The following is a 12,687-nucleotide window of genomic DNA, read 5'->3' as shown; positions in this document are numbered from 1 at the left end:
AATAATATCCGCATTTTATAAATTACAGATGTACTGCTTGCGTTGTGAAAACAGATTTTTTCCAAATTGTTTCATTGGTTGCTTGAAATCCCACAGAAAAAGATACTTGTAAATTAATTCTTAATATTAGGTTCTTCTAGTCAAATTTAACTGTCCCTTTTGATTATAAATGCAATATCTGCAATAATTACTAAATTAAAACATGCTGTACAAAGAACAGCATGCTAATTAAACTTGTTGCATTTGAATGGTTTTCTTTGGATCACTGTGTACAGGAGAGAACAACAATAAATGCATCTCTCTTTCTATGTTTTAGAGCTGCAGATGGTCAGAAGGTGTTATAAACACCTAGGCTCTAAATTAGTTTTTTGTATGGAAGGGAGAAAGGTAATTTTATGTTTGAACTCCCCTCCACTGCCTATCTTCTCCCCACATAGGAAGCTTGTCTTGAAATGAACAATTCTCTAAATAAAGACTAATTAGGACCTAAATTAATTAGAAGGTGTGATATGAAAAGAGTTTGATGAGAAGAGTCTGTCATTTTAGGCAAATGGAATGGAGCTAAATAAATTAGGTTTCATTAATATCTCATTGTTGTGTGTGCAGCTCCCTTTTATTGCATTCATTAGACAGCGCTACATTAAGCTAGCTTTGCCTGCCTATTATTGATTCAACATTCATTTACCACTCCAGAGTTTTCTATATTAAAAGAGAGAGTGGGGGGGAGAGGGAGGGAGAGGGAGAGAGAAATGACTACTTCTGAGAACAAACACCAGTATTTCTTTGAATTTTGGTTTTCACAAGAAATCTTTATTTTTTTGCTTTGGCATTGCTTAGGATGGGAGCATAGGTAAAAAGGAATGAAAGGGTGATAATAGAAATGCCTCACAGTTTATTTTGCATTTCATGGAAGTGGAAAACATTATAAAAGGATAATACAAATGTCTTGATGTATTAGAAGTAACATAGAATAACATTATTTCCTTTTCTATTCATCTCTTCCTTTTCTCCATTTCTTCTCCAGATGGAGTATTTGGGAAATGTCAGCGAGTTCCAGTGATAGAAATAAACAAGTATGAAATTTCACCATCAACACTTCATCGTTTGAGAATTGTCTTAGAGAAGCTGCTGCACAGAGGTACTTTGCAGAATATTTCAGTCACAATATAGGCACCTGTTTAAAAAAAATCTAAGTCAGTGTTTTAACTTCCAGCATCTTTATTTTACATTATCATTTATAGAGGGGGGAAGGGGATGATGTAAGTAGATTAAAAGTAAAACTGCCAGAAAGGCATCCTTTCTCATGTCTGCATTAATCATCTTTGTTTATTGCCTTATTCCAGGGATATACTTCTTTAAATGATTTCCTTTGCTGGTCCCAAACCTATAATGCAGTGGTTCTTAATATTTTTTTCACCATAGACCCCTTTTAAATACTTTTTGTGGCCATGGACCATGGCTCAGGACCAACCTGCAAGACTTAACTCAAGATTTAAATCATAACATTTCCTCAAACCTTCACAGATCCCCTGAGATGACATTGCAATTCCCATTAGTTGATGGACCATAGATTGAGAACCACTGCTATAGTATGTTAAAGAGTAATGGTAAAATCCTCCCTTGAATTGAACTCGGTTCCTGTTGATTCTGTGGACACAATCCACATTTTGTTTCTTGGCAACAATATGGAAATATTCGCCACGGTCTTCTTTCAGATGTAATTTGACTTCTAGTCTAACCTACCATTGTAGTATTCCCTGGTGATCTCCCATCCAAACAAACATTGATAGCACGTTGAGGCAAAAAACTTCAGTGAAACCAATCTGCTGTAATGAATCAAATCATACATACAATACATCACCGTATACACACATGGCTATGTCAGCTCATGGCCAAACAGCAACTAATTTATCCCTTTCCTTTTCATATGTTCTGTGGAAGTTTCATTTTCTGCCATTTGGATCTATGTCTTCTCTGCTAATAAGATATTCACTTTTATTGCTCTTACAATTACCATCTGTGTTTTCTTCCCTTTATTCTGCCATTGATTAATTCCAAATTAGTGATTTTTATTGTGATCAAAGCAAGGATCAAAGATGTTCATTATCAATAAAAATACTAAAACATTTTGATTAATTCAGAAGACAAAAAAAGGCTACTTTAGCTTCACAAGTTGCAGACTCTAATACGAAGTTGATTCTACTTAGTGTTGATATAAAGCTTTTCTTTTAATCAAAGGATTTTTCAACTTATATGAAATGTTTCATTTTCATCTAAATATGCTGGAGCTGATTGCTGCTTTGTATAAGTTATCACTTTGTTCCCATGTATATATTATGGTGCTCTGTCTGATGTTCCCTGCGTTATTATAATCAGTATGGAAATGAAAAAAAAGTCAAAATCAAAATTTCCTCAATCTTTTGTTCTTCTTTGTGTACCTGCAAACCATCTCTTTCTTTTAAAATTATGTTATCTGTATTATAAAGGACAAAAACACATTTGTTTTCCATCTGCACAGTGTCATAAAATATAGCATCTGTCTTTTGTATCTTCTACATCAATGACAAGTAGCCTTTTTGTGATCAAGGTCAGTTCATTTAAAAAAACAACTCTTAAAGCCAAGTACTGAACCTGGGTATTAGAACAGAATGGTAATAGCTGTGAAATAGGCTGGGGTTTTTCTTTAATTTAATTTCTGGCTAAAATTCTACTGAAAATTGCACAGCTGTTATTCACTGAAATTCTGCAAGTATTCTTGATACTTTCTGATTGGGGTGGAAAGGGCTTGAGGGAAAGCTAGATGTGGCCAATTTTTTTTTTGCATCTTCATAGGTTAATTATTATCCCAAATTCATGTGTAATATGGGTACGCCATGCACACATCACTTAAAATTGGCATCTCTAGGAATAGAGAATGAATAATAAGATAGCCATATTAAGATAGATGATGGCTGATCATCTTTCAGCATAATAGGAAACAATTAATTCTTGGTATGTATCAAACCTTGTGCATTCTTATTTCCTTCTGCTGTCTCATTCTGTGATTTCTAAATAAAATTCTCTGTAAATTCAGTATAAATTCAGTATTCAATATATTTTTTCTGGGAATAAGCAATGGAGATATTACCAAGTCTGGTGACTACATCTTGTGACTAAACATTTGCCAGAAAACAACCAAGCTCAGAGAGCACTAAAGATTGTATAGTTAAGCCATAGATCATATATATAAATATATATATTAAGCCATAGGTCATATATATTATTTATCAGAAGAGGCCAGGATTAGAAATTGATAATGTAGACGCATACATGTTCATTGAAGCAATTCAGATATCCCAATAAGTAAACAAAATGATCCAGGATGGGATTCTGTGATTCAGGATAGCAATTGTCCATGTCATTCCTTCTTACCTTTATTTTTTCTTTTTGTCCTACCTATTCACTTATCTAAGTAACAACACTTACATTTTGACACAGATTTCTCCCTGAACATAAAATAATGGTCATTAAACAAAAGAATAATATCAGTAATTGTATAATATATCAGTCATGAAAATATATAAGCTAAACATAAGAATTTTCAATTAAATTAAGTTTGATTTTATAATAATTCAGCAATAGTTTATTGCAATATTCAAAACATGGAGTAGGAGTTGTAGGCGTTCAGAACCAGAATGAGGAATGTTATGCTATGTTTAGGAATGTAAATCCCATAAGATATTAAGTATCTGATACAATATAAAATAGGATTCTGAAGTGGAATAAACAGGAATGCCAAACACATCAGTAAGTAAGCACCATCTCATACCAAACATCAGAAGTGCAAAGCATGGTGTCCATTAAGCTGTGGAAAAAGGGGAGGAAGCAATGTAAGATTTAAACTATAGAAAGTACTACTTCAAATGATTTCATTCTAATATGCAATGAAAATTATGATGGTGCCTACGTAGGAGCTAAAGTTCAGCTTTCCTATTTAGGTAGGTTGGTCTTTTTCTGTCATTTATGCGCGCGCACACACACACACACACACACACACACACACACACACACACTAACATCATTCTGGTTTCTTCCTTTTACATTCCCAACGCATCTTCTTTTTGTTGAATCCTCAACAAAATTCTCTTTTTGTTATATAACCAGGATGATAATATGATGGAAATGAAGAAGCTACATTCAGCACAAATAGGTCTCTGGATAACAAAATTAAATGCAGCTTAGCCCTACTGAAGCCAAACCTGGATCTATGCCTGAGCTCTCAGGGATAGTTGAATATTTGAGCAAAGTTGCTGTTGCTTAAGTATCAATAAGATTAAAGTATCAATGCAAAGGAAGAGGAAAAAAGAAAAATATGGAAGTGGGCACATTTGCACTAGTCAGAGAATTTTGTTCAAATTGAAAAATGATGGAGGGAAACTCATACACATCTAATGCAAACTTCCATTATCCATCCATCCATCCATCCATCCATCCATCCATCCATCCATCCATCCATCCACCCATCCATCCATCTGGCAAACATGGGAAAAGCAGGAATTCCAGGTAGTTCAAATGAATATAAAACTCTCTACAAGAATCCAAATTACTAATGGTCAAAGCAAATAGGTAGCAAATAAGCAAATAATGGATTTTAATGTGGACTGGACTGAGATCTATTGTGGGTAAAGGGGACTCAAGATTGATGATGCATTTAACTTGTGTCTTGGGCTCAACCTGGTCCATCCTCCCTTTATTTATTACTTGCCACCTATCTTGCCCATTAATATTTGTATATTTGTTGGAATGATTTTGGGAAAAGATGTTAGCTATTCCTTTATAACACATATCACACATTTACTTTTAAGTCTTAAGCTGGAATCCCTCATGATTGGAATCTTTTATAAATTTATAAATACATGTTGTTCTAATCAGATAAAAGGAAAATTAATTTAATCCATTAAAGTTGCATATTAGCTTTTTACATTACTGTACATAAACTGGAAAAAAAAATCTTTTACGGATGGTTATGTGTCGCAGAGATGTTTGTTACTATCCAGCTGTTTTGTCTAGCATAGGACACAGGAGGAGGTAACAGTAATTCTGGTGTAATTTTCTGATTTGATTTTTTGACTTTTTAACATTCCGGTGTTTTTTTTAATTGAAGTTTTTTTTAATGATGAGATTTAGCTGCCCAGAATCTTTGGGGATTGGATAATATAATAATATATAGATACATCTAGATTCTCAAAGTTTTTGTTTCACCTGTTAGCTATTTTGTAACAGAGAATCTGTTAACTAAATAAGATTGTTTCTAGACGGTAATCTAATATAATTACAGCCCACTTTTCTTTTCTTTAGAGGCAGGAAGCAAGGCACAAAGAGTGTAAAAATAAAAAAAGTGGGGTTTAAAAATTGTAGCTGATGCTTGGACTCTGCTTGTGTCAATGTGTGAATTAAGTAAAATGATTTTGCAATAAAAATCCCATAATGAGGTATCTTAGCTCACCTGTAATTCTGATAATTGCTACAGTAGTTGAGTTTGAGGATTGTACTTTGCTTTTGTACAAACTTAATGTGCTCCTTACATACCTTTTAGCAGCTCTTCAAGGCTGGATGGACAATGAGAGGATTTTTTTTTTCTGAATTATTGTGGAAGCTTTAGCACCACTTTTATCCATTTTATGTGTTAATAATTGAGGAAGAACAACCATTTTAGGCATTCACTGTAATTTTAGAACTGAACTAAAAAGGATACCACTTCCTCTTTGTATAAAGGAACATTTTAAATGTATAAAATGTTTCTTAATTGAGCAAAATTCTTTTTAAGAAAAATAATGTCAAGAAAAGCTTTAATTACATACATTCAGTAATGCAACACTTATTTATTATTCTAATACTATCTTTAAAAGCTTAATCTGAGACTGGAACTTTCTTTAAAAAGTGAAATACTATGGTGTGAAGGCAGACAATATGCAGGTTTTTTTAAAAAAAAATATGGAAGAACAAAGATTTGACTTTATCTATTTTACAATTAACTACAAATCTATCTATTGCCTCAGTTTAAAGAATAAACTATTGTTTGTTTTGGGGGACTTTTGGGGACTGAAATCTGGATTTCTTCAGTCAGCTCTCTTTTGCTTAAACAGTTTCAAAAATTGGCAATAAAAATGAACAAAAAGGACATCTCACAATTTTTGAATTTGCTCTTTTAAAGTGTTTGGAAAGAATTTGGACATCTTAAAAATATACTTCTATTCCTGAAAGCATTTTCTTCTTTTTTAATATTTGATTTTATTGGTAAACAATAACACTACAGTAAAGAGATAAAATATTGTTTCTAGCAAACCCCAGTGGATTATTTTCAGTGTGGAAAATAAGAGCATATAAAAAAAAGGTTTCCATGTGCAATAGATTGACAGTATTTCATCCATCATTTGACATGTTTTTGTGTAGGTTACAGTACAACAGGAAAAAACTCAGTATACAGTGCTTGAAGTTGAAGTTGTAAAATTCAGTCTTATTGTCAGGTCATTTCTGATTTAATTGGGTGGATCTTTCTGACATCTTTCTTCAGGAGTTGAACTTTTCAAACAGAATGGTAGTTAGACACCAGTTTGCAACCTGAATGGAGACAAAATAAATTCTGGACTATTGCTCTTATACCAAAAATACTTCATGGCAATTACTTTAATGGGAAAATAGAGTGCAATTTCTAGAACTGGAAAAACAAGCTGGTTTTATATTTATTTAAAACATAACATTCTAGAGATAATTACAATTTATATTGTGTGTTTTTTATTTCAGATTTTCTATCTCTTTATTTAGAAGTAGTTTCTTAACTTACATCACTTCTCTTATCTAAATCACAGTAAATTGACTTACCTACCTTTGAAAGTTTCATGTTGTCTTGTTTTACTAATTTCACCCACAAATGTCCTTTGATAAGCACATTATCTTTTCGATGTTATGTCATGAAAATACTTTCTTTCTGCTCTCTGCCTCTTAGTTATTTTCTTAGTTTTCCATTTCTTTGTAACAATGTATTTCATTTTCATTTTTATATTATTGTAGCATTGGCCTTCTCAATTACATTGTTTTTTTTCTGTAACCAGCTAGCCTGTCATATTGATGCAATTATTAAAACTGTGTTTTTCTTTTCTTTTCTTTTGCTGCCTATCATGGTGACCCTTTCATCATTATTTATGACAAGCCAAGGAAGGGTTTCCTTTATTTATCAATACAGTTTTTCTTACCTCTCCTTCTTTATGTTTCATCAGTGTTAATTAGTTAGTTAGTTTACTTTATTGTCATTGCACCTCGTACAACAAAATCAAACACTATCTTCAGTGCCATGAAAATAAACACAAACACACATCCTTCATACCCCACACATTAAATTGAAAACTCCCGACACCGCACCAACACTGCACTTTACAGTAGAATTCAAAAGAGCTACTGCCCTGGGATAGAAGCTGTTTTTCAGCCCATTTGTGCTTGTTTTTATTATTCTGTACCATATGCCAGATGGTAATAGTTCAAAAAAGGGTTCCTAGGATGAGATGGATCTTTGAGAATGTTTTCAACTTTCCTAAGGCAGCGGGAGCTATAAAGCTCTTCCAAAGAGGAGAGGGGGCTATGATCTTCTGGGCAATGACGTTAACCCTCTGGAGTGCTTTCCTATCTTACACTGTGCAATTGGCAAACCATACAGAGATGCAGTAAGTTAAGATACTCTTTATAATGCAGTGGTAAAAGGTCACCAGCATCTTTTCATTCAGCTGTTGTTTTCTGAGAAGCCTCAGGTAGAATAATCTCTGCTGGGCCCTTTTGACCAGTGCTGCAATGTGAGCACCCCAGGTCAGGTCCTCTTTTATGGTAACACCCAGAAACCTAAAACTGGCCACTTGGTCTTCATTGATAAGCAAGGGCTGGATGTCTGATCTGTTCCTTCTATAGTCCACTATAAGCTCCTTGGTCTTATTGGTCTTGAGGACCAAGTTATTGTCTCCACACCACGAAAGCAACCGGTCCACCTCATCTCAGTAGGCAGACTCATCCCCCCTGGAGATGAGTCTCACCACCATAATTCTATCTCTCCTGCTGATATATTTTTATATACAATATTTTTTTCTCCTATGCCCACATTAGATCACACTTTAATTGCACGTTGTTAATATCTGGCTTCTGAATCATTAAAGGAGTTCCAACTTTTTAAAGGACATGCTTGTAGGTGGGGAGAAGGTTGGAAGCAACTTAGGAAGCAGCTGCATGAGTCTGGAATTAATTGTAGTAGCTATGTGCAGCCTTCAAAGCGTGGGGAAAAAAATAGAAAATTGCTCATAGCATAGCGGGAAAAAAAAGTGTGTAAAGTCATGATGATGACGGAAATAACACTTGTGTTCCTGAAAAAAAGACATGTTAAGAAAAAACTAGTGCAATTTGCCCTTTCTCTTAACTGTTGCTTCTTAGAAGGTTTTTAATAGGCAGTATTATATTTCAGACTTGTTATTTCTTTTGTATTATGGCTGCAATGCATAAGAAATAACAATAATCAATAATGCAACTAAGCTTTGCCAAAAAGGCGATGTTTATTGTTTGTAGAATGAAAACACTTGATTTTATTTTGCAATGGAAACAGATTTATTTAAAAGAAATATTTTTTTTAACTTCGTTGGATTTTTAAATGAATATATGTCTTTATATCAAAATTACAAAAAGAAAACATCCCTGGCATTTCAAAATATGGGAATACTCACATCAATTTGCTGGATAACAGAGTTATGGTTCATAATTCATGAAGCAATATCCATCATGGGGCAGATATAGAAAAAAACCCTGCAAAGTAATGCAATTAACCCCCAGTCTTTGCATTAGAGCAGGGGTCTTCAAACTTGACAGGTTTAAGACTTGTGGACTTCAACTCCCAGAATTCCTCCTCCAGTCATGTTAGCTCAGGAATCCTGGGAGTTGAAGTCCACAAGTCTTAAATTTGCCAAGTTTGAAGACCCTTGCATTAGAGCAATAATTCCAGAATTTTGACTATGATGTCATTAAAAAAAGCTGCAACTGCATTATCTTAGACTTCAAAATTATAAGAAGAAATGGTAAGACCTTAGAGGCTCAGATAGTGTTCTCATTTCATCTTTCTTAGATCTTGGGCCAGAATATTGAAAATGAATAACTGAAAACAATGTTGGTGGAAGACATTATATTACGGGAGTGTGATCTGCATTAATTGGATGATGTATGATTGGTATAGGATGGACTATGACTGATAAAGACTGGGAAGAAAGTATTTGATTGAAGCATGATTGAGAAGGCTTCAAAATGAATCCTATGAATATTGGAGGCAGAGTCTAGAATAAAAAAACGAAGAGATGGATGGATATTTTTAGTCAAAAGTAAGACAATAAAAACGGATTATTTAATAAAAACTCAAGAAAGCCATGGACTTGTAACAATTGTATCCTTTGTTATTTATTTTTTAATTCTTATGCTGTGAGAAATAAGAAATTAAAGTTGAACTTCTAGTATAGGAAGGCAGTGATGATTTCATAGGTGTTTCTGGAATCTGGCAGAATGATTCTCCTGATTGGAATAGAGCACTTGAAATTGTATAATTGTGAGAAATGGTTCTTCGATGTCAGTAAAAGTACATGATAAAAAATTTGACTGTTGCAAACACAAAAGATAGATGGAAGCAAGCCAACTCTTTCAAACAAGACAGCCGGGTAGTCTGTTATGTAAGGAAGGAAGGCACAGAAAATATAAGAGGATTTGAAGATTTTTTTAAACATAGGACTAGTTCTTGAGTTACAATAGTTTCTGAAATTCTTAGGAGGTCATATCCAAAAGAATTTAGTAGCTCAAGAACTAGTCCTGAACTTATATAAGTATGTATGCATGGCAGTTGCTAAAAGACAGAAGTGTGACTTAGAAGAGGATCCAGATTTCTCTCTCATTTTAGACTTAGAACATGTAATGATACCATCTGACTACTTACAGTTTCATGTAACCTTAGGAAACAAACCTTAGGAGTAAGAGTAGTTTGATAATAGAACCAGAAAGAAGAATGTTTAAGAAAATATATTGCTGTTGTCATGATGCTTTAATCTAGATTCTTGCAGTGGGAATAGTATTTGCTCAAAAGACTCCTACTGAAGAGAATGTGATTAGGAAAATACTAGAATGTGCAGAAATGAATAGGTTAACACTTGTAATTAAAGAGAGACAGCAAACTGAATATTATAAAGTATGGGAACTATTCTATCAATGGTTAGAGAAAAAATATGAGAGTTAGATATAATTAATGGATTTGTTAAGAAGGACAATAGATATTTTTCGTTGATAGAAATAAATAAGCTAAGATGAAAGATAAAGAGATAGTGATATTAAGTACAATAAGTATAACAAGATAAGTCTAGAGAATAATACTATGTTATGAATATGATTGTAAACATTAACTGTATTTGCACAAAATATTTGATGACATGTCATCAAGTGGAAGAAGATATGTTTGTAATAAAAATAAAATAAAAAAATATGGGAAAAAATCTAGATTCTTGTAATGAGCAGGAATTTGGACTGGATGTCATTGACGCTCTTTTTAAACTCTTTGTTGTTATTTGCATTCAAGTCAGAAGCACTCAGGTGCTTCTGGATTGAAAGGATTAGCTGGTGATATCATCATTACCCCAGGGATGCCCATTTGGATGCTCCTTTCATTCCAGCTGGAATGAAGAATGAGAGCTCAATCCCACTCCACAGCAGCTCATGGGTCTTGAACGCAGGCGTGCTAATCGATTATCCTGTCTGGCATTTCATCCACTTGAGCCACCAAACTAGTTTTTGTTTTAAATTATGAAATATATAAAAAGTACTTAGAATGTATAGAATAACATATGATGGAGTAGACCAGCTCTCCCAGTATATTGCTAAAGCTAGCCAACAGTAGAAATTCTCATGATGCTAGAGTTTAATATTTCATCAATATTTTGGGAACATAACTTTTTAAGAATTTTCACTTATCTGTCTACCTTTAGCTGGATTTAAATAAAGGTCAGATTCTTAGCCAGAATAAAATAAATCAAGATGCTTAAATGGGTGAAAATTTAATTGAAAAAGAGATTTTGCAAAAGTACATAAGATAGTATTGTTATATTAAAAATAGAAATAATTTTAGAAAATATGAAACAATGTATGATTAAAACGATGGATAAAATACTTATTGTAATGCAGTGGAATGTTTGTTAATAAATAAGTGAAATAAAGTGAATGAGAGAATGAAATTAGGAAAGGATGGGAACATTTTAATTATTATATGATTTATAAAAATATAAGTGAAGAGAAATATGGGAAAAAAAAGAATTAATTATGGAAACTTTACAAGTGTTCATAAGGAAGTATGATATTCAATTGAAAAGAAATGTTAAAGATGTTAAGATTCTAACTAATATTAATGATAGAATTAAATTGGAATGGAATGAATGTTTTATTTACTATTGTAATATATATATAATTTTTTAGGAACATAGTGTGTATTTTAAGAATGTACCAAGCAGAATTTGATTGGAAGTTATGTACTATATCGAATGTTATAATTTTAAAGGCATAAATTGAAGTTTAAATAAGAGTTAAATGGATAAAATTAAAAGATATAAAGGTGTCATACTCCAATTAGTAACTACAGGGGAAAATTTGTTTAATGAGAAAAGATAATATGAAATTGAAACAGGACAGACAAAAGTATAAATATAATGATTGGAAAGACATTGAAACTTAAATATATAATTGAATTTAGATATGAGATAATTAAAAATAAAGTTGAGAAAACCAAGGAAGGGGAAAAATTATGGAGAAAATGTTAACATAGTAATAAGGTATGGAATAGAACACAAAGATGAATATGAAATTGAGATTGTGTCTGTACGAAGAAGTGATAACCTGGGATCATGCTATTCTCAAAAAAATATGTTTTATTTGCATTATGTTTTGTGAAAACTTAAATAAAATTTATATTTAAAAATGCTTAAAAGATTAGGCAACAAATAGCAAAAGAAAATTTTCAACGATTTTTGGGAAATGCATTAAAACATATAGTGTTGGAGCCATCCTCAGTTTATCAGTTTGTGAAAATATTTTTTATAAGCTCATATGGGTCCAGCTACAGATCCTAGTCAACACTAACATTGCCTATATATAAAAAGCACATTATATAGGAGAAAACTAGTCACATGGGTATTGGATGGCTTTGAGGTTAATTCTTATAAAGAAGTTTTCAGGTGTTAAAGCTTTGCTAATGTACGCACTTGTTTAATGTTGAAGAAAATCCTTAGAAACTTATGTCACCTTTTGTATATTTAATATTTATGTCAGCTTTGGTAAATTCAATACTTCTACAGGTGGACAATTTTCAGATATTTTTTCCCTTTAAAAATATTTTTAATGGGAAGATATTTTTCCCATTAAAAAAAATGAAAAGATGTTCATGTCATCCCTGAATTTCTACTGGCTGATCAGTCTAGAATCTTGTGTGTAATGTAACAGAAGGTGGTCAATTCCTGAAGATCACAGGAGACAGAAACTGATATTTTGATTAACCAAAGTTAGTTCTTGGAAAATTGGAAACAGGATATATGGTTCTACTTTTGCTCACTAAGTTATATCTTTCTATTGCAACAGCATATTTAAATTTTTAGGTATATTTAT

General features: G+C 32.6%; 1 protein-coding gene across 1 annotated transcript in view; it reads left to right on the top strand.

Moving 5' to 3' along the window:
* Nucleotides 1-221: 221 nt before the first annotated feature.
* PTPRN2 (protein tyrosine phosphatase receptor type N2) overlaps nucleotides 222-12,687 on the top strand; it is a 609,242-nt gene continuing 596,776 nt past the window's right edge. The window contains exons 1-2 of the mRNA XM_087917130.1: nucleotides 222-327; nucleotides 1,025-1,138. Coding sequence (XP_087773256.1) covers nucleotides 222-327; nucleotides 1,025-1,138 — 220 coding nt within the window. The remainder of the gene's footprint in view (nucleotides 328-1,024; nucleotides 1,139-12,687) is intronic.

Source organism: Pseudonaja textilis, chromosome Z (genome assembly GCF_049901715.1).
Source record: "Pseudonaja textilis isolate UNSWEBS1 chromosome Z, rPseTex1.2, whole genome shotgun sequence".
In the NCBI taxonomy this organism is placed as follows: Eukaryota; Metazoa; Chordata; class Lepidosauria; order Squamata; family Elapidae; genus Pseudonaja; species Pseudonaja textilis.
The sequence above is the reverse complement of the archived record's forward strand: the minus strand, read 5'-3'. Positions and strand labels throughout refer to the sequence as shown.